This window comes from Canis lupus, chromosome 2 (assembly GCF_048164855.1).
Source record: "Canis lupus baileyi chromosome 2, mCanLup2.hap1, whole genome shotgun sequence".
Taxonomy (NCBI): domain Eukaryota; kingdom Metazoa; phylum Chordata; class Mammalia; order Carnivora; family Canidae; genus Canis; species Canis lupus.
Window position 1 is genome coordinate 54074216 of NC_132839.1, and position 23560 is coordinate 54097775.

The following is a 23560-nucleotide window of genomic DNA, read 5'->3' on the forward strand; positions in this document are numbered from 1 at the left end:
GGTATAGAATTCCTTGAATTACTAGTTGCCCTTCTGTTTGAATCCCAGAAGCCATCTGTTGGCATTCCTAACATGCAGTGTCTGGCACCCTTCTAAATATCCAGAGAATATACAGTATCAATTACATAGTCCACGGTGCCCTTCTTGCCTGTCCACATGGGGTCTCCAGGAGCTAGGAGCCTTTTATGAGATAAGCTTAGAGCTTCAGCATACTTTTTGTTTTCTTTGATGCCCTTCATTGTTCATAACTAGTTGAATTTATAGTAGTTAAGGTTTGGAAATTGTGAGGTTGGCATGTTTTGCTACAAATTCAGACTAATGCCAAGATAACTGATTTTCATTTAATTACTATTTTATTTTCAACTCTGATTCTTTTCAAATTTACTCATGACCTCTGTTGAATGTATATTGGTTGTTTCTATTTTTAAAAGGAAAACTGCATTAATAAGACATAAAAGCATTGCAGAGGTTTCACAGAATCTTCGACAAATTGAGATCCCCAAAGCGTCCAAGAGAGCTACAAAAAACGTAAGTTATTTCTAAGGGACAGGAAATAGTGCTACCAGATCTGTTCTGCCAGCATGGGTTGACGCAATAAATAAGCTTGAAAGGGCAGTGTTTCTACTTTGAGGAAGTGGACAGTGGATGATACAGAAATAAAACATGTTTTTATGAACAAGTATTCAGCATGCAACAAGCATGCAACAACTAGAGAACTATAAATTTGTTAAAGATAAACCATCTTACTCAAAAGTATGATGGTTAGAGATGATACAAAGAAAAACAAAGGAGCGAGTAAGTTCATTAAAAATCTTGAGATTGAAAAAAAATCTTGAGATTAAAAAAAAATCTTGAGATAAGAAAACTCAAAATAGTAACTTAGGCAAAGAGACCATTGAAAAAGAATGTGCACCATAATAGGACTTTCGTTGCAGACCAGAAGGTATCAGTGCGTTTCACTTTGGTAAGGTGGGGCAGGGGGTGGCTGTGGTGAAGCTGAGTGGTCGCTGTTATTTTGGTGGCAGTAGATGTGAGAACTTGAGGCTTTGTTGGTTGCAAAAAAGAAAAACCCAGCTGGAGTCTGTTAAGTTGAATTGATGTCTTGAAAAGGAAGGAGAGAAAATGTGTTGAAACTTTTTGAACTGCATGAACTGAGAAGAGTTAATTCTGTAAGAACTAGCTTTAGCAGCATTAGTCATCTCAGCAGTGGTTTGCGCTGTTTCTAGAGATTGATAGGTGTCTTTTGGAATTGGAAGTGGGGTGGTTAAGAGTTAGTGGTGTTCACTTCCTTACCATGCCTTAAATGTAAGTGAAAAAGAGGCAAATCTTGTGTATCTTGGAAACCTATTTAGAGAGTGGGGAAATCCAGAAGTGGATGGCCACAAAGGTGTCAGCCCTCCTCTCTCTAGATGTTAACAATGATTTGCAGTCCTTTCTAGCACTCCTTAAGTCAGCCTTTATGTGGTAGTTCATGCTTCAAGAAGTGCTTTGGCATAATTGGAAAGAAACAAAAGCTTTAAAAACAATTCCATTGTTTAGATGCATCTAAATTTTGACTATTGAATAGCAAATACATTAATACAGATAAGTTCTTAAGAGAAGTCATCCTCTAATATATATGGGCTTTCCCTTATTTTTTAGTTATAAAAGGTATACGTAATCATCATGAAAAAAATAGAAAATCCTATAAAGTTAAAAGTGAAGAAGGGGGATACTTGAGTGGCTCAGTGGTTGAGTGTCTGCCTTCAGCTCAGGTCCTGATCCTGGGGTCAAGTCCTGCATGAGGCTCTCAGTGGGGAGCCTTCTTCTCCTCTGCCTATGTCTCTGCCTCTCTCCCTCTCTCTCTCTCTCTCATGAATAAATAAATTTAAAAATCTTAAAAAAAAAAAAGTGTCCCTCCTCCGTTCATTCTTCAGAGAATAATTTTTTTTAAAGATTTGTTTATTTATTTATATGAGAGAGAGAGAGAGAGGCAGGTACATAGGCAGAGGGAGAAGCAGGCTCCCCGAAAGGAGCCCGATGTGGGACTTGATCCTGGGACCCCGGGATCACGTCCTGAGCTTAAGGCAGACACTCAACCGCTGAGCCACCCCAATGTCCCCAGAAAATAATTCTTGATGACCATTTGCTGTGTCTGTCCCAGGTTGTTTTCTATATATACAGCAGTAGCACACATCAAGGTGTCATCTGTCATACACACATATATGCATTAAAAACAGTTGTACAGAGCAGCCCTGATGGCCCAGCGGTTTGGTGCCGCCTTCAGCCCAGGGCATGATCCTGGAGACCCAGGATCGAGTCCCACGTGGGGCTCCTTGCATGGAGCCTGCTTCTCCCTCTGCCTGTGTCTCTGCCTGCCTCTTTCTCTCTCTCTCTCTCTCTCTCTCTCTCTCTCTCATGAATAAATAAATAAAATCTTAAAAAAAAAAAAAACAGTTGTACAAACCTGCTGTACTTATTCTACTTTTCTTTTTTTCCTTTATCCCCATTATGAGCTTGTTTCTGTGTACATAGATAGGTCTTCTTTCTCTATTTCTAGAAGTCTTCCTGATCTTTTAATGTCTGCGTTGGATGAATGTATCAAAATTTGTTTCACTCTATGGATATTGAGGTGTTTTTTATTTTATATTACAATGCAGGCTTCGGTGTCCTTGGAACATATATCTGTTTTTGTTCATTTTACAAGTGTTTCTGTTAGGGATTCCTACAAGTGAAACTGCAAGGGTCAGAGGATTTCACGTGGAATTCTTATTCTTTTAAATGAATGCCAATTTACTCCTCTTTTAGGAGACCTCTCGTTCTACTGTTCAGCAGCCTCCACTTCCGGTGAAAGATCCAGTACAAGGTAAGCTGTGCTCTCCTAGCGCACAGATTTATTAACTAGCTTGACAAACTTAGTTTAATTTCATTTATTTTAGCAACTGTATACAGTTATAAATTAGAATTTTGTATGATTATACAAATCGTTAATTATATCCAAATACCACGTGCTAGGAGAATAAGAGTCACATAGTCTCAAAATATTGCATTCTACAAAATCACTGGCCAGAAATCTTTTTTTAAAAACACCATTATTATGAAAGCCACAAAAAGGAAAAGCAGTGATAAACTGATTTAGATGAAAGCACTTTAAGTGTGGCAGCTGAACGCACTAGGTGATCCCTGTTTGGATCTTAACTTCCAGGAGGACAGGGTCTCTCATGAGACCATGAGAGAAATGGGAAGCTGGATAGTATGCTGAGTGACTTGCCCTTATTCTTGGGAGATGTGTGCTGAAGTACAGGGAACTGAAGGGTTGAGATGTCCCCACCTTACCATGCCGTGCTTGGATATGGCAAGAATTGTGTAAATATAGAGAGAGAGAGGTGGAGGGAGAAAACATATGTTGACAGTTGTGGATTTTAGTGATGATTCTCTGTGTGATGTATTCTTTGAAACTTTCAATATTAAACTTTTAAAAAACAAAGTAGCAAATCAAATTTGGCTGTCAAGTCATAAATTCATTTCAGGCATTTTTTTTTTTTAACTTGGGTATTATTGATGTCCTTAATAATAATGTTGGTCCCGGTGGGTAATATAAGGGCTCCTCCCAGCTTGTGGATCATGGCTAATTTGATTTGTATTTAAGTGACCTGCTCTCAAAAGAGTTTATCCTTGGTGAAGTTTGAGGAGCCTTCAGTAGGCCGTCTTGCTTCAGATTAACATGCCACCCTGCTGGCTTTGTCAAGTAATTTTTGACTCTGAAGCTATTTCTCCTAACTTTGAGTCTAAATGGCCACAAATTCTCATGCTCTGGAGTCAGGAAGAGCATTTAAAATAACCTAGTAAATTGGTAAAATATCCTAAGAAGAAAGATTTGTGGAATTGAAGGAACAGTTTTCTCCTTGGAGCTAAGCTGAATACAAAGCAGTTAAAAGGCCAAAGGTGAGGAAAATCCTCATAACACTGGTTTTTATTAAAATGACCCTGGAACACCTGTGTGGCTCAGTGATTGAGCATCTGCCTTTGGCTCAGGTGGTGATCTTGGGATCAAGTCCCACCTCCTCTCAGGGAGCCTACTTCTCCCTCTGCGTGTGTGTCTGCCTCTCTCTCTGTCTCTCATGAATAAATAAAATCTTTAGGAAGGAAAAAAAAAAAAAAAAAGACCCTGATCTACATTAAGAGACATGCCAGTCTCTTAAGGATTGTGTCCACTTTACAATGAGGATAGCCTCCAATTTAAGCGATGGCCTTCCTTATGTTCCTTATGAAAAGTTGGATTTAAACTGAATTTTTTTTTTAATTTTTAAAAGATTTTATTTATTTATTCATGAGAGACACAGAGAGAGGCAGAGAGACACAGGCAGAGGGAGAAGCAGGCTCCATGCAGGAAGCCTGATGTGGGACTCGATCCTGAGACTCCGGGATCACACCCTGAGCCAAAGGCAGACGCTTAGCTGCTGAGCCACCCAGGCGTCCCCAAACTGAATTTCTAAAACTAAATAGTTTAGGGATCCCTGGGTAGCGCAGCGGTTTAGCGCCTGCCTTTGGCCCAGGGCGTGATCCTGGAGACCCGGGATCGAATCCCACATTGGGCTCCCAGTGCATGGAGCCTGCTTCTCCCTCTGCCTGTGTCTCTGCCTCTCTCTCTCTCTCTCTGTGTGACTATCATAAATAAAAAAAAAACAAAATAAAAAAATAAAAAATAAATAAAAATAAAAATAAATAGTTTGAATGTACCATGTGAGTATAATATTTAAGGAAATTCTATTAGTAAATGTGAATATAGAAGCTGGTCTATAGAATACTTTCCTTAAGCAGCCTCTGAGTATCTTTCTTTTCCCAGATATGGCACATATTAGTGATAATATTAGATGCTTTTGTTTTTTTGTTTTTTTTTTTTTCCAGAAGTGACCAAAGTTCGAAGAAATCTCTTCAACCAGGAAATGATTTCTCCTTCAAAGAGATCGGCAAAACGGGGGTTACCTAGAAGCCACTCTGTGTCAGCAGTGGAAGGTCTAGAGTGTAAACTTGACAACTTCAAGAGGACCAAAGGTACCATGTTTTAGGGTAACCAAGAGAAGGGGAGGGCTTTTGGATCCAAAGCAGCCTCCAGACTCTGTTGCAGAAGCTCATTGATCTCCTGTTTTCCTCTCTAAGTTCCATTAGTTTTCCCCTGGGTGTCTCTCTCCCTCTAATCTTGAATGAAGACTTAATCCTAGTATCTGCTCAGTCCTCCCCTTCCTGTCGTTTCCACAGACAAGCATCTATTTTACAAAACCAATGAAAAGGAAATGAAAGATAGTGACCGGTTATTTTCTAGTCTTTTGGGGATTTTTTTGGCTTGGTTTTGTTTTTGTTTTTGTTTTTTCTTTTTTGTTCTTTTAGTAACTGAGTAAAATATGTGATTTACCTGTCTTCATTATATTCACAAAGTTGTGCAACCATTATCACAAATTCCAGATTTTCATCATTCTAGAAAGAAACCACATATCCATTAGGAGTCATTCCATTTCCCCTGACTTTCCCAGCTGGAGGCAGCCACCATTCTACTTGCTGTTTCTGTGAATTCACCTCTTGTTGGTATTTCTTATAAGTGGAATCCTACAGTATACACCAGCATCTTTCATTTAGCATAATGTTTTCAAACTTTATATGGGTGTCGTGGCACATCTCAGCACCTCATTTCTGTTTATTGCCCGTAATATACCATTGTATGGATAAACTGCCTTTTATTTATCCCTTCATCAGTTGGTGGACATTTGAGTTGTTTCTACTTTTCAGCTGTTATGAATAGTGCTTCTGTAAACATGTACAAGATTTTATATAGACATGTTTTTAATTCTCAGGCACTTGCCTTGGAATGAAATTACAGAGCCATATGGTAACTCTGTTTAACTGTTTGAGAAAATACTGCATTGTTTTCTAAAGTGGCTAAACCATTTTACATTCCTACTACCAGTGTATGAGGGTTCCATTTTCTCCACACCCACCTTCCGTTGTCTCTCTCTCTCTCTCTCTCTTTTTTTTTCTTAAGTAGGTTAGGATGCCTGGGTGGCTCAGTTGATTACACATCTGATATTTTACTTCATCTCAGGTCGTCGTGATCTCAGGGTTGTAAGATGGAGCCCTGTGTCAGTTCTGCACTCAGCATGGAGTCTGCTTGAGATGCTTTCTCTCCCCCTCTCCTCCTCCTTGCCTCCCTTACTCCCTCCCATGTGTGCACTCTCTGTCTTAAATAAATAAATAAGGGGTACCTGGGTGGTGCAGTTGGTTAAGCCTCTGACTCTTGGTTTCAGCTCAGGTCATGATCTCAAGGTTGTGAGATCAAGCTCTGTGTCAGGCTCTGTGCTCAGTGTGAAGTCTGCTTGAGTTTCTCTTTCACCCTCTCCCTTTGCCCCTTCCCATGCTCTCTGTATCTCTTTCAAATCTTTAAAAATAAAGTAAATAAATAAAATCTTAAAGTATGCTCCATGCCCAGTGTGGAGCCCATATGGAGCTTGAACTCACAACCCTGAGATCAAGACCTAAGCTGAGATCAAGAGTTGGACACTTAACTGACTAAGCCAGCCAGGCACCATGTTGTCCCTCTTTTTTAAAATTAAAAAAAAATTTTTTGTTGTTGTTGTTGTCCCTCTTTTTGATTCTAACTGTCTTCCTGTGTGTGTATGCAGTAGTATGTCATTGTGGTTATCAGTTGTATTTCCTTGATGACTAATGTTGAACATCTTTTCCTGTGCCTACATTTGTGTGTCTCTTTTAAAGAATGTCTATTCAAATTTTGCTCATTTTGTAATTGAAATATCAGTTAAAAATTATCTTGCAGTTGTTGAATTGCAAGAATTCTTTATATATTGTAGATATTAGTCCCTCATCAGATACATGATTTGCAGATATTTGATCCGGTCTGTGGGTTGTCTTTTCACTTTGATAGTGCCCTTCAATACACAAAGTTTTTAATTTTGATGAAGTCTATTTTTTTTTTAAAGATTTTATTTATTTATTCATGGTAGATATATATGTAGAGAGGCAGAGACACAGGCAGAGGGAGAAGCAGGCTCCATGCACCAGGAGCCCGACGTGGGACTCAATCCCGGGTCTCCAGGATCGCGCCCCGGGCCTAAGGCAGGCGCCAAACCACTGCGCCACCCAGGGATCCCCGATGAAGTCTATTTTTTTTTTTTAATTTTTATTTATTTATGATAGAGAGAGAGAGAGAGAGAGAGAGAGGCAGAGACACAGGCAGAGGGAGAAGCAGGCTCCATGCACCGGGAGCCCGACGTGGGATTCGATCCTGGGTCTCCAGGATCGCGCCCTGGGCCAAAGGCAGGCGCCAAACCGCTGAGCCACCCAAGGATCCCTGATGAAGTCTATTTTAAAGCAATTTATGAATTTTTGTCATTGCTTATGCTTTTGGTGTCATAGCTTAAAAAAAACAGTACTTAATCCAATTTTAGAGTGTAAGCTGTTACATTTCAGTCTTTGATCCATTTTGAGTTAACTTTTGTGCATTATTTTGTGTGAGATGGGAGCCTAATGTCATTCTCTTGTATGTGGCTATCCTGTTGTTTCAGTCCCATTTGTTGAAAAGGCTTCTTTCCTCATTGAGTTATTGTGGCATCTTGGTCAAAAGTCAGTTGACCACATATTTTAAGGTGTTAATTCTTTTTTAAATGTTAGGTAGAATTCAGCAGTAAGCCATCTAGTCCTGAGTATTTCTTTGTGGGAAGTTTTTTGATAACTAATTCCATCCTTTACTTGTTATAGGTTTATTTAGATTTTCTGTTTCTTCTTGAGTCTCTTTTCAGTGTTTGTGTCTTTCTAAGAATTAGTTTCTTCTTGGTGATCTAATTTGCTGTTAATACAAGTTGTTCATAGTATTCCCTTAATAATCCTTTGTATTTCTGTGAGGTTGATATCTATGGTCCTTCCTTCATAGTAGTTTGGGTTTTCCCTCTTGGTCAGTCTAGTTAAAGGTTTGTCAATTTAATGATCTGTTCAAAGAACCAACTTTTGGTTTCATTGATTTTTCTGTTTTTAATTCTTGCTTTCATTTATTTCCTATGCAATCTTTATCATTTCCTTCCTTCTGCTTGCTTTGGTATTAGTTTGATCTTTTTGAGCTTTTAAGGTTAAGTTGAGGTTAATGATTTGAGATATTTTTCTTTTTTAATACAAGCATTACAGGTATATATTCCCTTCTAAGCACTGTTTTAACTGTATCTTGTAAGTCGGGGTTGTGTTTTCATTATCTCAAAATATTTTCTAATTTCCCATGTGATTTCTTCTTTGACTCATCGGTCATTTAGGAGTACGTTGACCTCCATGTATTTGTGAGTTTCCCAAATTTCTTTCTGTTGATAATTTCTAATTTCATTCCATTGTGGTTGGAGAACAAACCTTGTATTTCATTATTAATTTTATTAAGACTTATTTTATGCTTTCCCATTTGTCCTGTAATGGAGAATGTTCTGTGTGTATTTGAGAATAGTGTGTGTTCTGTTCTTGCTAGGTGGAGTGCATTACTATTCATCTGTTTGACCCATTTATTTTATAACTGAAAATTAATTCCCTTTATCTTTTTGATTCATCCCTCACTCACCTCCCCTCTGGCAACCACCAGTTCCATGTATGTAAGAGTCCGGGGTTTTAAATTAAATTTTATTTTATTTTAAGTTGAATTTCCTTTTATTTGTCCTAAAATGCTTACTTTCAAACTTGAAGGGACTTCATTTATTCCATGTAGTTTTGATAACATTCTTTTTTATCTTTTCAGACCAGAGTCAGAATATTCGTACAGTATTCATACTGCATCTTCCATCCACCCTTTGGTCACTTGAACTGCCCTTTGGTTCTTTTTATGCTTTCTCAGATCTGTCTTGTAGTAAACAGAACTGTACTGAGTATTCCAGCTGTGGTTTGGTCTATATTGTCGGAATGGCTTCTGCTATGCTGTGGTCTTCCAGCCAATCTACTGTTTCTAGGTCTATAAGATCTTCTATGGTTGTAATCAAAGGACTGGCTTCTTGATCTTCTTTCATAACTTGAGCTTCTAGAATGTCTATATCTGTCATAATCATCATAGCGTGAAGAACTGTACTCATTCCTCCCTTCCTTGACTTTCATTTGATTTGGAGTCTTCCAATCCCCCTATGCAAACTGTATTTCAATTTGGTGTCCACAAATCCATTTTTTGTCCAAATTATGTAAAGCATCTTCAGCATCATGGACATCCTCAAATTGAACATAAGCAAATCCTCTTGGATGGCGTGTGTAGAAATCAAGTGGAACATACACATCAACTATAGGACCATAATGACCAAATTCTCATCATAAATCTTCCGACCTGGTATCGTCAACCACGTTCCTTATGAACAGAGACATGTTGTTGGGGCGCAGGTAGCAGGACATGACGGTGACATGAGTCTCAGCAGGGGGAACTAAACCATTCACGGATCTGGCGACATGGATCCTCAGCCAGAGGGTTCCACTACCTGTTTTGTGTTTTAGATTCCACGTGTAAGTGAAACCATATGGTATTTGTCTTTCTCTGACTTAATTCACTTAGCAAAATACCCTGTAGGACGATTCATGTTGTCGTAGATATCAAGATCTCATTCTTTTTAATGACTGAGTAATATTCCATTGTACATATACCACATCTTCTTTATCCATCCATCTATCAATGGACACTTGGGTTACTTCCATATCTTGGCTGTTATAAAGCTGCAGTAAATATAGGGGTGCTTATGTCTTTTTGAATTAGTGGTTTCATTTTCTCTGGGTAAATACCAGTAGTGGAATTATTGGATCATATGGTAATTCTATTTTTACTTATTTTTATTTTTATTTTTTTTTATTTTTACTTTTTTTTAAGGAACCTTCATACTGTTTTCCCCCAGTGGTTGCATCAGCTTGTATTCCACCAATGGTGCATGGGGATATCTCTTTTTTCCCCATATCCTCGTCAACACTTGTTTCTTGTGTTTTTGATTTCAGCCGTTCTGACAGGTGTGAGGTGGTATCTCGTAGTTTTGATTTGAATTTCCCTGATGATGAGTGATGTTGAGCATCTTTTTATGTGTCTGTTTGCCATCTGTTATATCTTTAGAGAAATATTTGTTCATGTCTTTGCTCATTTTTTTTTTTAAGATTTTATTTATTCATGAGAGACAGAGAGAGAGAGGCAGAGACATAGGCAGAGGGAGAAGCAGGCTTCCTGTGGGGAGCCTGATGCAGGACTCTATCCCCAGACCCTGGGATCACGCCTTGAGCCAAAGGCAAATGCTCAACCGTTGAGCCACCCAGGTGTCTCTCTTCTGCCCATTTTTAATTGGATTATATTTCAGTTCTGACTTGTCCTGAGTCTTTATATATTTTGATAGTAACCTTTTATTGGATATGTCATTTGCAAATATCTTCTCCCACTCAGTAGGTTGCCTTGTGATTTTGTTTCCTTTGCTGTGCATAAGCTTTTTTATATTTTGATGTAATCCCAATGGTTTATTTTTGCTTTTGTTTCTCTTGCCCAAGGAGACATATATAGAAAGAAGTTGCTAAGGATGATGTCAGAGAAGTTACTGCCTGTGTTCTTTTCTAGGTTTTTTATGGTTTCAGGTCTCACATTTAGGTCTAATCCATTTTATTTTTTTTGTTTGCCATGAGAAAGTGGTCCAGTTTGATTTTTTTTTTTTTTTCATGGAGCTGTCCAGTTTTCCCAACACCATTTATTGAGGAGATTGTCTTTTTCCCAATGCATATTTTTGCCTCCTTTGTTGTAGATGAATTGACCATATAAGTGTGATTTCTGGGCTTTGTATTCTGTTCCTTGATCTATGAGTCTGTTTTTTTGCCAATACCATACTGTTTTGATTACTGTAGCTTTGTAGTATATCTTGAAATCTGGGATTGTGATACCTCTAGATTTATTCTTTCTCAAGATTGCTTTGGCTAATTGGGGTTTTTTGTGGTTTCATATAAATTTTAGTATTATTCTAGTTCTGTGAAAAATGCTCTTGTTATTTTGATAGGGATTATATTGAATCTGTAGATTACTTTGGGTGGTATGGACATTTTAACAATTTAAAATCTACCAATCCATGTGTCATCTTCTATTTTTTTCATCAATATTTTATAGTACTCAGAATACAATTCTTCACCTCCTTAGTTGAATTTATTCCTAGGTATTTTATTCTTTTGGGCACAATTTTAAATGGGATTGTTTTCTTACTTTTTCTTTCTTCTACTTTATTACTAGTGTGTAGAAGTAGAACTGGTTTCTGTATATTAATTTCATACTCTGCAACTTTACTGCATTTATCACTTCTATTAGCTTTTTAGTGGGATCTTTAGGGTTTTCTATCTATAGTATTGTGTAATCTGCAAATAGTGACAGTTTGACTTCTTCCTTACCAGTTTGGATGCCTTTTTATTTCTTGTTTGATTGCTGCAGCTTGGACATCTAGCACTGTGTTGAAAAGTAGTTGAGAGGGGGCACCTGGGTAGCTCAGTGGCTAAGCATCTGCCTTCGGCTCAGAGGAGTCCCGCATTGGGCTTCCCCCAGGGAGCCTGTTTCTCCCTCTACCTATGTCTCTGCCTCTCTCTGTGTGTCTCATGAGTAAATAAATAAAATCTTTAAAAAATTTTAAATTAAGAAATTAGTTGAGAGTAAACACTCTTGTCTTGTTCCTGGTCTTGAAGAAAAGCTCTGTTTTTCACCATTGAGTATGATGTTAGCTGTGGGGGCTTCTCATCTATGGCCTTATTACATTGAGGTATGTTCCCTCTAAACCTAAACTTTGCTGAGAGTTTTTATCATGAATGGATATTGTAGTTTGTCACATGCTTTTTCTTTTCTGGGATGATCATATGGTTTGTATTCTTTCTCGTTTGTGTGAAGTATCACATTAATTTGCAAATATTGAATCACTCTTGCATCTTTGGAATAAATCCTCCTTGATTGTGGTGAATGATTTTTTAATGTATTGTTGTATTCAGTTTGCTAATATTTTGTTGAAGATTTTTACCTCTGGTAATCAGAGATACTGGTCTGTAGTTATTCTATAGTATCTTTGGTTTTGGTATCAAGGTAATGCTGGCCTTCTTGAATGAACTTACAAGTTTTCTTCCTCTTTTATTCTTTGGAATATTGAAAATTTGGTTTCTTTTAATTTTTATCACTTTATTGATATTCTCATTTTGTTCATATATTGTTTTCCTGATATCCTTTAGTAATTCATGATTTTCTTGAGCTCATTAAGCATATTTAGAAAACTTGATTTGATGTCCTTGACCAGTGATTCTAATGTCTAGGATCTCTTGAGGATGGTTTACATCAAATTCGTTTTTTTCCTGTGAATGGGCTCTACTTCTCTGTTCTTTGTATTCTTTGTTGAAAATTTGACATTCTGAGTATTATAATGTGGTAACTCTGGAAACCAGATTCTCCCACTTGCTAATCGTTGTGTATTGAGAGCCTTAGCTCTGTTTTTTTTTTTTTTTTTTTTTTTTCTCTCTCTGTTTTCTAAGCTTTTTGTAAAGTTTGTATTCCATGTGTGTGTGGTCACTGAAGTTTGTTCTGTTATCTCTGTGGTTAATCAGTGACCTGACAAAGATTTCCTTAAATGTCTTGACTCCAAAAAGGGAAAAGCAAGAGGGTATACTTGTCTCTTAAATCTTCCCAGGGGTGGGGACCCGGATGGCTCAGTGATTTAGTGCCTGCCTTCAGCCCAGGGTGTGATCCTGGAGACCTGGGATCCCACATCAGGCTCCCAGCATGGAGCCTGCTTCTCCCTCTGCCTCTCTCTCTCTCTCTCTCTCTCTCTCTCTCTCTCTCTCTGTCTGTCTTTCATGAATAAATAAATAAAATCTTAAAAAAAAAATCTTCCCGGGATGGGGCACGTGGATGGCTCAGTTGGTTGTGTCTGACTCTTGATTTCAGGGTTGTGAGATAGAGCCCCATGTTGGGCTGTATGTTCCATGTGAAGTCCACTTGAGAGTTTTTCTCTCCCTCTACCCATCCCCCACTTACTCTCAAGCATGCTCACTCTCTCTCTCCCTCAAAATCTTTAAAAAAAAAAAAAAAATCTTCCCAGGAGTGCATTGAGGGAAAACTACTGCATCCTGAGAAGTTCAAAACCAGGGCAAGCACCTGCATCAGCCCTTCAGGGATCCATCAGATTGACCAAAACACACAACCCCAAGTTTGGAAGACAGGGTGTTTACTGTCTGTCTGCTCTACCTCGAGCCAGCTGCTCCCAGAATGTGGACCTCTCCCATAGAGGTGGAGCGAAGCTGAGGAAAAGAGATCATAGCTGTTTATGCATGGCATTCCCTTACCAAAAATCAGCATCTTCCTTTCATATAAAGCATTTTCCTCATTGTTATAAGTATCCAGTTGGGTTCCATAGCTCCAAAATATTTGATTCTGATCATTTCTCCCCCTAGTTTACTAATTGTTTCAGTGGGGAGACCAATCCTAAGAGCTTCTTACACCAGTGTTGTATGACATTACCCCCCCGCCCCGCCCCGCCAGGGATTATGATTAATATCTTGTAACAGCCTCATTCAGATGAATACCAATTTAATTTCAGTAGTGTTGAAGAACTTTGCTCTTGTAAATTCAGTTGTTTCCTACCTCCTCCTTTGTACTATATTGTCATACACATCACATCTTTGTACATTGTATGCTTATCAGCACCAATATATTTTTTATTTTTATTTAGGTCTTTTTTTTTTTTTTTTTTTTTTTTAAGTAGGCTCCATAACCCAGTTTGGAGCCCAACACGGGTTCAAATTCAGGACTCTTGAGATCAAAACCCAAGCTGAGATCAAGAGTCCGACACTAACCAATCAAGCCACTCAGGCACCCCCATCAATACCAATTTATAATTATCACTTTATCTTTTAACTCCTAGGAGAAAAGAGTTACAAACAAAAAATGCTTTTGTGCTATACATTATATTTATTTATGTAGTTCCTTCACTGGTACTCTAATTCTTCCCATGGATTGGTCTCACTCTTGAGTGCCCTTTCCTTTTGGCCTGAAGGACTCCCTCTAGTGGGGCAGATCTGCTACTTAAAAATTCTGTTTTGTTTTTTGGGGGAGGGGAGTTTGTTTTTAATCTGGGAATGTACTAATTTTCCTTCATTTTGAACAATAATTTGATGGATATAGATTTCTCAGTTGAGTCCTTTTCAGCGCTTTGAATATACCATCACATTATCTTTTGTCCTTTCTTTCTGTTGAGAAATCAGCTTTACCCTTCTAGAGGATCCCTTATACTTGATGAATTCCCTGCTCTTTGGCTCCTTTCAAGGTCCTATCTTTGACTTCTGACAGTTTATGATTTGTGCAGGTGTGGATCTCTTTGACTTTATCCTTCTTGGGTCATTGAGGTTCTTGGATATGTAATGTCTTTCATCAGACTTGGGATTTTTTCAGCCAGTATTTCTTCAGATGTTCTTTGTGCTTCTCTCTCCTCCTCAGACTCCCAGTACGTGGACGTTATGCTTGATGGTGTCTCACAGATGTCCGAGACGGTTTCTCTTCATCCTTTTGCTTTCTGTCCCTCGGATTGGTTAATCTGAATTAACCCATCTTCACATTTGTTGATTCTTCTCCCACCTCCTATTTCATAAGTTTTTCATTTTTCAGCTTTAGAATTTCTGTTTGGTTCTTTTTTAGGATTTCTGTCTTTATTGACCTTCTCTATGGGGCAAGTCTTCAGTCTCATACTTCCCTCTGGTTCTTTGGATGTGGTCTTTGTATTTCAAATAGCTCTTTTAAAGTCTTGGTCTAACAGATCCGATGTTTGGAATTCCTCAGGGACTGCTTCTCTTTTCCTGCGCCTGGGCTAACCTCTGTTTCTTTGCATGTCTTATTTTGTACTGAGCACTGCACCTCACAAAGGCAGTTCTGACAGCCAGACCTGTCCCTTCCCAACCAGGGTTTGTTGTTATCGTTAGTGCTTTTGTTGGCTTAGTAACTTTGCTGAACTACCTTAAAGTCTATTCTGTCTCGTGTGGCCACTGACATCTGCTCACTTAGCTTAAGTGATCCCACTAACGATGCGACAGATTTCCTTTAATGTCTGGAACCAGTTAGTTTCTCAGCTCCTGCTGAGGGCCCTAGGTGAGCTGGCTCATTCCTTCAGAGAGAACGAAAACTGCCTGGCTAAATGTGGGAGGCCTCGAGAGTAGTCATGGGTGACAGCTTCAGCCTTAGTGGTTTATTCTGGGCTTAGGTTCCCAGGAATATGGTGGAGGTTTGCAGAGGCCCCTACAGATGTCTCCTTTCCCAGTGTTCCCCTTTAAACTTTTGGTTAGCCTGTTGTTTGCCCCAGCTGTTAGCAGTCTCTCTGGCAGCAGTGATGTTTACAGTTGCTGCCGACTGGCTTCAGTAAGTGTTCCCTGGAAAGAGGTTGTTTGCACTGGGTGAGTTCTGTGTCGGGTCAAATAGAGACCACCCCTGCGTGTGGGGTTTTGCAGGAAACTGCCAGACGGATCAGATAATGAGATCTGGGAATGGTGTTTTGGAGGAACCTTAGCCCCGTTCACAGGCCCCTGGGCTGTTGGTTTGCACAGTGATTGCAGACTGTTGGTTCTCAAGGCTGCAGGACTGGGGAGAGGAGGGACCTGGGCAAGATAAAGTTCTGTGAAGCTCACTCTTACTGGGATTCACTGTTTTTGTTGGATAAATACTCCATGGATTGTAATAAACTGGTTAGTTTCCAGAGTTCTAAAAAAGCTGATTTTGCCTATTTTTGCCCAGTGTTCTCATTCCTTTTATGGAGAAGAGTTATTTCAGAGGTCCTTATGCCACATTCCTGCCGAAATCACTTCTTTTCCTAGGCACTTGTAACTCCTTTTAAACTAGTCCTCCTATGAGCAGCTTGGTTACATACTCTACTGGGGAAATTTATGCCAGCTAGCTGGATCTTATTATTAAATACCTTAATATCTGCATGGCATATCAGCATTTTCACATACTTTATTTCATTTAATCATAAATGAAAGAACTGATGAGTGAATGTATTAGCTTTAATAAGTGTATTTCATTTTTTTCAGAATTGCTTATTAGAGAATAATTTTAGGATTTTATTTATTTATTTGGGAGAGAGAGAGCGAGAGAGCACAAGCAGGGAGGAGAGGGAGAAGCAGCCTCTTTGCTCAGCATGTAGGGCTTGATCCCCTGGGATCATGACCCAAGCTGAAAGCAGCCGCTTAACCCACTGAGTCACTCAGGCCCCCGAGAATAATTTTACGATATTTTACATTGGCTTACTATTTAATCTCTTATGCTGATGAGCTGTTGTATCATGTTAAATTGAGTCCTATGGTGAGACTTTAGTCTAAAAACCATTAAGTGAAAACAAGCAAAAACCACTCTAGCATGAGTAGTAAGCCATACATAAGTTCAAACTGCCCCCTTTGCCTTGTTGGTGCTTCTTGATAAGGTTAAATGAAATTTATGCCATTTACATTTTAGGTTATCATAGACTGTTGACTAGGAGTGTGGCTGAAACTCCAGTACATAAGCAAGTGTCCAGAAGGCTTCTTCACAGACAAATCAAGGGCAGGTGAGAACATCCTTGTCTAGCTGCTTTGTGCATCCACACGGCCTTGCTAAAGATCCTGTGGGCCACTGTCCATCATCTCAGCCCTCTCATGATGTAGGTCTTAACTGTCTTATAACCAAAAAGCATTTAACATTCTATAAATTCCATGAGGGCTGGAGAACCATACAGAATGTACTTTTTGTTTCACTTACTTCATTTGCCATAATTGAAATTTATCCGTGGTGTTGCATATGTCCACAGTTCATCCTGTGTGTGTGTGTGTGTGTGTGTGTGTGTGTGTGTGGTGCGCATGCGCGCGCTGAGAAGCATTCCATCAAATGGATATTCCACATTTTTAAAAAGCATTCATAATTGGACGGAGGGAGTCCTCATTGCTGCTGAGCAAGCCTGGAAGTCTAGGATCTCAGCTTGGCCTCTGGGTGTGGTGGGGCCACAGTTTTCCGTGACAGTTAGCATCTGAAAGTTTGTCATGTGAGGCTGCTCCTTTCCTGGTTCTTTCGCTAGAGAGAACTGGCTTTCCTTAGGGCAGTTTTTGTTCCTGTTCATATATCTGGGTTGTCTGTTCCCCCAGCACCCAGTCTGGGATTTATGAAGCAAAAAGGGATCTCTGGGAGCTTATTGCCCTGTCTCACCTGGGGTTCTGAGGACCTCAGCCAGTTTGCTTCTTCCTGCCACCTTTTAGTCTGTAAGTCATTTTATATATAAGAATGTTGTTATCATTAGTGCTTTTGTTGGGGCTTTTTATGTCCAGGGCTTTTTAGCTGCACTTAACAGAAACAATAGGGAAGGGCTTGTCAAGGCTTCTTCTAGACATTATTTGTGTACAGACTTTATACACTTGTATAAGATATCTACAGCACAAATTGCAAGAAGTAAAATTGGTGGTTTAGATGGCATACATATTTCTAATTAATTTTTACATTGTAAAACTGCTTCCCGAAAAAATGTTCTATTTTACTTTGGACAGTAAAGCATATGAGAGTGCGTGCCAACACTGGTGTTATCAAACTCTGTGGTCTTTATTGCTTTGTGAGGCGAGAGGCTCTCTCTTTAATGTGCATTAAGTATGTTAATAATGAGTGATGCTGAATAATCTTTATGCCTTTTGTTCCTTAAGGTCCTCTGATCCTGGTCCTGATATTGACATTGTTGAAGAGTCCCCAGAAAAAGGAGCAGACGGTATTTACCTACAGTTGCTTTTTGTTGCCTTTTTTTTTTTTTAAAGTAGGCTCCTCACCCAATGTGGAGCCCAACTCGGGGCTTGAACTCACGACCCTGAGATCAAGACCTCAGCTGAGATCAAGAATCAGATGCCTAACCAACTGAGACACCGAGATGTCTCTGTTTTGTGTTGCATTTTAACTAGTTTCTATGAAAGCCCTTCTGTACTTGTGCTATCAATTAGCATATCCTAGGATATTTTACAGACATTGTGATAGCTCTGGGCCCACAGTATAAATCAGTAAATATTTATTAGTAAATGGTCTCTTACACAGAATTTACCCAAGGGATTTCTGGAGAAATTTTTTTACACAGTAGAAATGGACGTCAGGGTACAGTCTAACCACTGTGTAATACAAAAAAGGGCTATTGTTTATTTTAAAAGAACATGTAGGGGCATGCACCTGGTTGGGTCCATCAGTAGAAGATAGAGCTCTAGATCTTAGGGTTGTGAGTTTAAGTTTCGTGTTTGGTGTAGAGATTACTTAGAAATAAAATGTTCAAAAACAGGTGATACAGAAGTTTCCCCCAAAACAAGAAAACCACTTCTTTTTTAATGATTCAAGTAATTTGTTTATTGAAGAAAAATTAGAAGCCAAGTTTTTAACAATTGCTTGATAATCCCACAATTCAGAAATACTGTTAAGATTTTAGTTTTAGTAATACTTAGAGGTGTTGTTTCTATACAAATGTATATAACATAAACATGAAAACTGCAATTTCTAAATTAAAAAAATTTTTTACAGAAGTCACACTATACACACCTTTTTTTTTTTTTTTTTTTTTTAAACCCAACACAATGGTTAAAGGGTGGCAGTTTGAAACTTCTGAAGGGACTGTCTAGAGGGTCAGTGGTTGTTTTTGGACTTTGGGGCTATATATCATACCCCTTGTAGCTTTGTTAAAATACTTTAGAAATCTCAAAGTTAGTAATTTGTCAAATTTTTATCATGTGTGTGGCACTACATAAATTTGACCCATTTCATAAATGGAAAATGTAAAGTTTGCATTTCTACCTTGTTATAAACTACAAATCTGCTTTTGCAGAAGTAAGCTTGAGACGAAGTCCTCGAATCAAGCAATTGTCATTCAGCAGGACAAATTCTGGTTCCTTCTACTCTGGGTCTCAGCCAAAGTCTCGAAGTGTGCAAAGAGTTCACTCATTCCAGCAAGAAAAGTCAGGTAACATGCTTGCCCATCTGCCTTCAGAAGTCTGTGCCTACTTCGTGGGAAGTGGTTTTGGGAAGAGTACAAAATTTGACATTTTCTTTCTTGACATTGGAGCAGTAGAATAGGTATGCCCATTAGAGGTTCAGGGTGATGAATAATCCATGGCCTTAACAGTGTCCTCCCTTTGGATTCTTACAGCTGGTCCATACTATCCTTAGAGGTAATTATTCATTTAACAGGAATTACCCATTATTTCCACCTTGTGTTCATATTCTACACTCGGTGTCCTAGGTGGAAGGTGATATGTTTGTCCTTCATGCTTTCATCCATCATTGGTTTGGATCCTCAGATACATTTACAAATAGTTTTACTTGCATAATGTAAGGGCTCAGGTTAATATGGAGTCTTATTAAAATTCAAGATGGCAGGAATAATTGTAGCTGTTGGCATAATTAGGTGGGTTCCCTCTCCACTTCCACTTGCTCTAAAAAATTGTGATCTTGTATGGACTGGCTGTTCTAATAGTACTAGGAGGGCAGGAGTTAAGAAAGAATCACTGTTTTTGACTTGCAGACCAAAGAGAAAATTCTCCAAACCAAAGTATTCGTTCTCCTAAGAGGCTGCTTTTTGGGGCAATGTCTGAGATGGTCAGCCCCTCTGAGAAGTGTTCAGCTCGAATTCAAAGGCCTTCAAGAAACTCATTGGGCTCTGAGATACCCACCGCATATCAGGTATAACATTTCTATAATGTTTAAAATTGTGTGGTCTTGAGGGGGAAACGGAGACATGGCCAAGAAAACCCACTGAGTCCATTAGGGAAGAGAAGATAGATGATCTATAGATACTGATAGCTATTTGGAGGTCATTGGGTGGATCCAGATGAATGATGATTGGGTATGTGGGGATGTAAGACAGCAGTCTGGTAGAGGCCAAGAGAATATAAATGATCTCCCCTGGTCTGTTGGTTTCATCCACCATTTTTATCATGCTATGTATATATATTTTTGAAATGGGCAGGGATCAATCCTCTGTTTCCCTTACATTGCCCACCTGATCCAGTCACCCACATTAGAAACGTGGGAGTCTCTCTGGACTCCTTCCTCTTACCAGACTAAGCCAATCAATCAATCCTGCCAGTTTACAGACTATTTGATTGCATTCCCTCTTCTCCATCCCCTGCTATTCCTGCTCTACTACTCTTTGTTAAAGCAGGGTTTCTAGGTTTTCCTAAATTGAGACCATTGTGTTAAAAAAAAAAAAAAATTGTTTGTAAACCTAATCTGCTTAGAGGTTGAGGGAGGACATAAATCTATGGGAATGGGTTTGAAGACCACTGATCTCCAGGACCAGGTTCAGTCCTCCCCAGACAGGCACAGGCCTCTGTGGGCTGGCTGTGGCCCTTGCCCCGCCCCTGCTTCATCCTCCATGTCCCTGGCAACATCAGGCTGCATGCTGGTCTGCACACAGCTGGTGCTGTTCCTTTTAGGCGTAGAAAACTTTAGAGCCCAAGGCACAGGAGTTCCCTCCTCCCTATCTTTTGCCTTTACCTGCTGACACCCATTCTTAAAGACCCGACTATTCCTGTCCCCATTTCCTGCTAGCTGGGTTAGACAGACAGCCTGTTCTTGTGCCCCCATGTTGTCCCATGCGTGGCCCTGTCAGTGCACAGGCACCACTGTGTCATCATCTGGCTGTATACCCCGTTGAACATGAAATGCCCACCAAATCAGGATTCCCTTGAGATGATCGAGCAAGTTTGTAGAAATGATGGGTGTCTGATCTCCTTTACCTGTTGGGAGTGTTTAACTGCATGTTGCAGGAAGGGAGGGAAATTTTTTTGCTGGGGTGTCCTTCCTGAGACATTATCTGTGTTGCTGTACCTTATGGATCTGTATATTCCATACCCCTCCCGCCCTACCCCCCCCCACACACACACAGCCTGGCACATAGTGGGTGCATAGCCGGCACATGTTTGATGCAGGTGAATAGCAGGTGATGTGATATCTGGAGGCCACATTAGGCAGAGACCAGAAGGCGCTGTCTCATTGAAGAGAAAAGTAGCTGAGAGTGGAGTGATATATCGTTAGAGGCAAAGCCTATTTTAGCTGGAGCATGCATACTATGAAAATTTTGTCTTAGAATCAAGATTAGATTCAGTGTTTGGTGCTAGAAAAAGTAGACAAGTGAAATCTGGGTCATGGTTAGAAGTGGAAATGTGTCACTATTTGAGATCCAGCTTACGGTCATTTGTTCAGCTGCCCAGAAATCTCCCATCTGCCTTTCTCATTGTCTTAGAGATTATTCTAATGCTCGATAAAGAATATGGGTCATGCTGTGTATGCACTGAAACAAGTATCTCTTTACAGACTCCTAAGAAGAGTTACCGAAAATCTCCAGGCTCCTCTAAAGCTACACCACAAAGGTTCCTCCGTACACCGCAGACTCCACCGTATACCCCTGAAAGGCGGCAAAAAAACCCTACAGAAGTGACCCCTGGCAAACAGGTCATTTTTAAGGCATCCTTAAAAGACTGCTCACCTGGCTGGGATTCACCATCTCCACCAAAAGTCACTCCTCAGAAAGGATGCTCCCTGGCAAAAGGAGGAACCTCTCCTCTTGAAAAGAAGATACCAAGAACTCCCAAAAGGCCAGGTGGTCAGCCACCTGGATTTCTGAATTCAACTTGGCCACCTTCACAGACTTCCAGTCCAGAAAACACCTCCAGCAGGGCAGCGATGACCAGGAGTGAGAGTCTGACTTCCAGCAGGTATGCCCTAAGAACTCCTCCGAGAGCAGCAGCCTCAGGGCTGCAAAGAGAAACCTCTGTGGATCAAAAGCACCCCCATCCCTGTGTCCCCTGGGCTCCTCAGGTAGAGGAGCTAGCCCAGAAATGGAAGGATAAAGCTGTTTCAGTCCCCAAGACACTGGAGAGTACAAATCTGATTTCTCTCCCACCTTCTCCTCCAGAAAAACCTTTGACCTCTCCCTTAGGTGAGATTTCCACAAAAAGTCCATTTTGGAAATTTTCGATAGAATCTCCTCCCCCTGAAGAACTGGATTGGGAAGAGCCCCAGAAAGCACCCACTGTATCCTCGTCTCTCTCCTGCCCTGTGCCTTCAACGCCCCCCAGAACCTCACTGATAGCCCAGTCTGACCCCATGCCCCCTTTGCTCCCTTCTAAAATTGGAAAAAGGCAGAGAGACACCTCTAATCTTGAAAGCAGCTCCCTGCAGCGCCAGCCTAGCCCCTTTGCTGCTCCTAGGGTTACCACAGCTAGCAACCCAGCTGCCATCACAGATGCCAGAAAAGACCAGAAGGAAGCAACCCTCTCTCCTCAGCCTTCTCCTGAAAGACATAGTTACTGTGGGACTGGCTTCAACAGTGACTGGCGTCTGTCCTCTCCTCTGCTTATTGTGAGTGACACAGAGTATTTCACTCTCCTGGACGAAGCAGAGCACCATGGCAGTAATGGCTTACAAAGTCATGTCACACCAGCGGAAGAAGGTGAGGCGTCAAGGATGGTGGTTACCTGTGAGCAGCCTTCTCCATCGCACCATGGGCTTCCTTCATCCCCTCAGCCCAGCTCACCTCCCACCCTGTCATATGACCTGCGCTGCACCGCAGACAGGAGGCAGCGCCAGGCAGCCTCCCAGCTAGAGAACCTGCAAGCTTCACCTCGGTTTCCCAAAGCCTCTGCCAGCCCACAGACCTATGAGGTGGAGCTGGAGATGCAAGCTTCTGGCCTTCCTAAGCTTCGAATTAAAAAGGTAGACCCCGGCTGTCTATCTGAAGCTGATCCACCACAGAAGGTGGGCTGCCTGGGAGAGGAGAGTTCCCTCCCTGGACTCAGCAGCATGTCCCAGGCCAGTAAGGTCTCAGGTAAACCTGAAGCCACCTACATGTCACCCCCCTGCCTGCGCCCCGCGCACAGCACCCCCGGCAAGAGCGGAGGACAGACCTACATCTGCCAGTCCTGTACCCCGACCCACTGCCCCTCCAGCACCCCCTCTCCGTTTCAAACAGATGTCGGTGTTCCTTGGACCCCGTCTCCCAAGCACGGCGGGAAGACCACTCCTGACACAATTAAAGACTGGCCCCGGAGGAAGAGGGCAGTGGGCGGCAGCTCCGCTGGCAGGAGTGAAGTCGGCACTGACTTTCTTGCAGGCGTGTCCCTGCTCGAGCCGGAACACAGGGAGCGAGCAGGCCTTGAACTCAGCAGCTGTAGGACTCCCCTCTTGGGGGATTTTGAGCTTGAGGGGGTGTGCCAACTGCCAGATCAGTCACCTCCCAGGGACAGTGTGCCTCAGGCTGAGGAAGCCTTCTGGGGACAGTTTGGGTTGGGCTCCAGGAAGAGGCTCCTTCCTGCCAAGGAGGAAGTGGAGTGTCAAGCCAAGAGAGCATGTGACGAGCAGAGAGGAGACACAGACCGTAGCAGGAGTGAGGAGCACTCTCCGAGTATGAGTGGGCGGCACCTCCCCTCCACAGGGGACAACGAGGTGTTTATTTCCAGTGAGTCTGGGGCCCTTGGCTGGCAGCTGGCCGGGTGGGCAGGGAGGTGCTTCCTGAGAAGGTTCTGGCTCCCTGGTCTGGGGTGCTGGGGGCCGCGCTTA

The 23560-nt window shown here is 41.0% G+C and overlaps 1 protein-coding gene and 1 pseudogene across 3 annotated transcripts in view; one reads left to right on the top strand and one right to left on the bottom strand.

Moving 5' to 3' along the window:
* Positions 1–23560, top strand: part of TICRR (TOPBP1 interacting checkpoint and replication regulator) — a 45368-nt gene that overhangs the window by 20098 nt on the left and 1710 nt on the right. For 2 of the 3 annotated variants that reach the window (XM_072799771.1, XM_072799769.1), the window contains exons 13-20: positions 432–528; positions 2788–2845; positions 4888–5034; positions 16469–16559; positions 17677–17738; positions 18828–18962; positions 19524–19681; positions 21317–23459. In XM_072799771.1, the coding sequence (XP_072655872.1) occupies positions 432–528; positions 2788–2845; positions 4888–5034; positions 16469–16559; positions 17677–17738; positions 18828–18962; positions 19524–19681; positions 21317–23459 (2891 nt within the window). The remainder of the gene's footprint in view (positions 1–431; positions 529–2787; positions 2846–4887; positions 5035–16468; positions 16560–17676; positions 17739–18827; positions 18963–19523; positions 19682–21316; positions 23460–23560) is intronic. The other variant, XM_072799773.1, reaches the window with a different exon arrangement.
* LOC140610291 (serine/arginine-rich splicing factor 10 pseudogene) lies at positions 8515–9390 on the bottom strand (annotated as a pseudogene).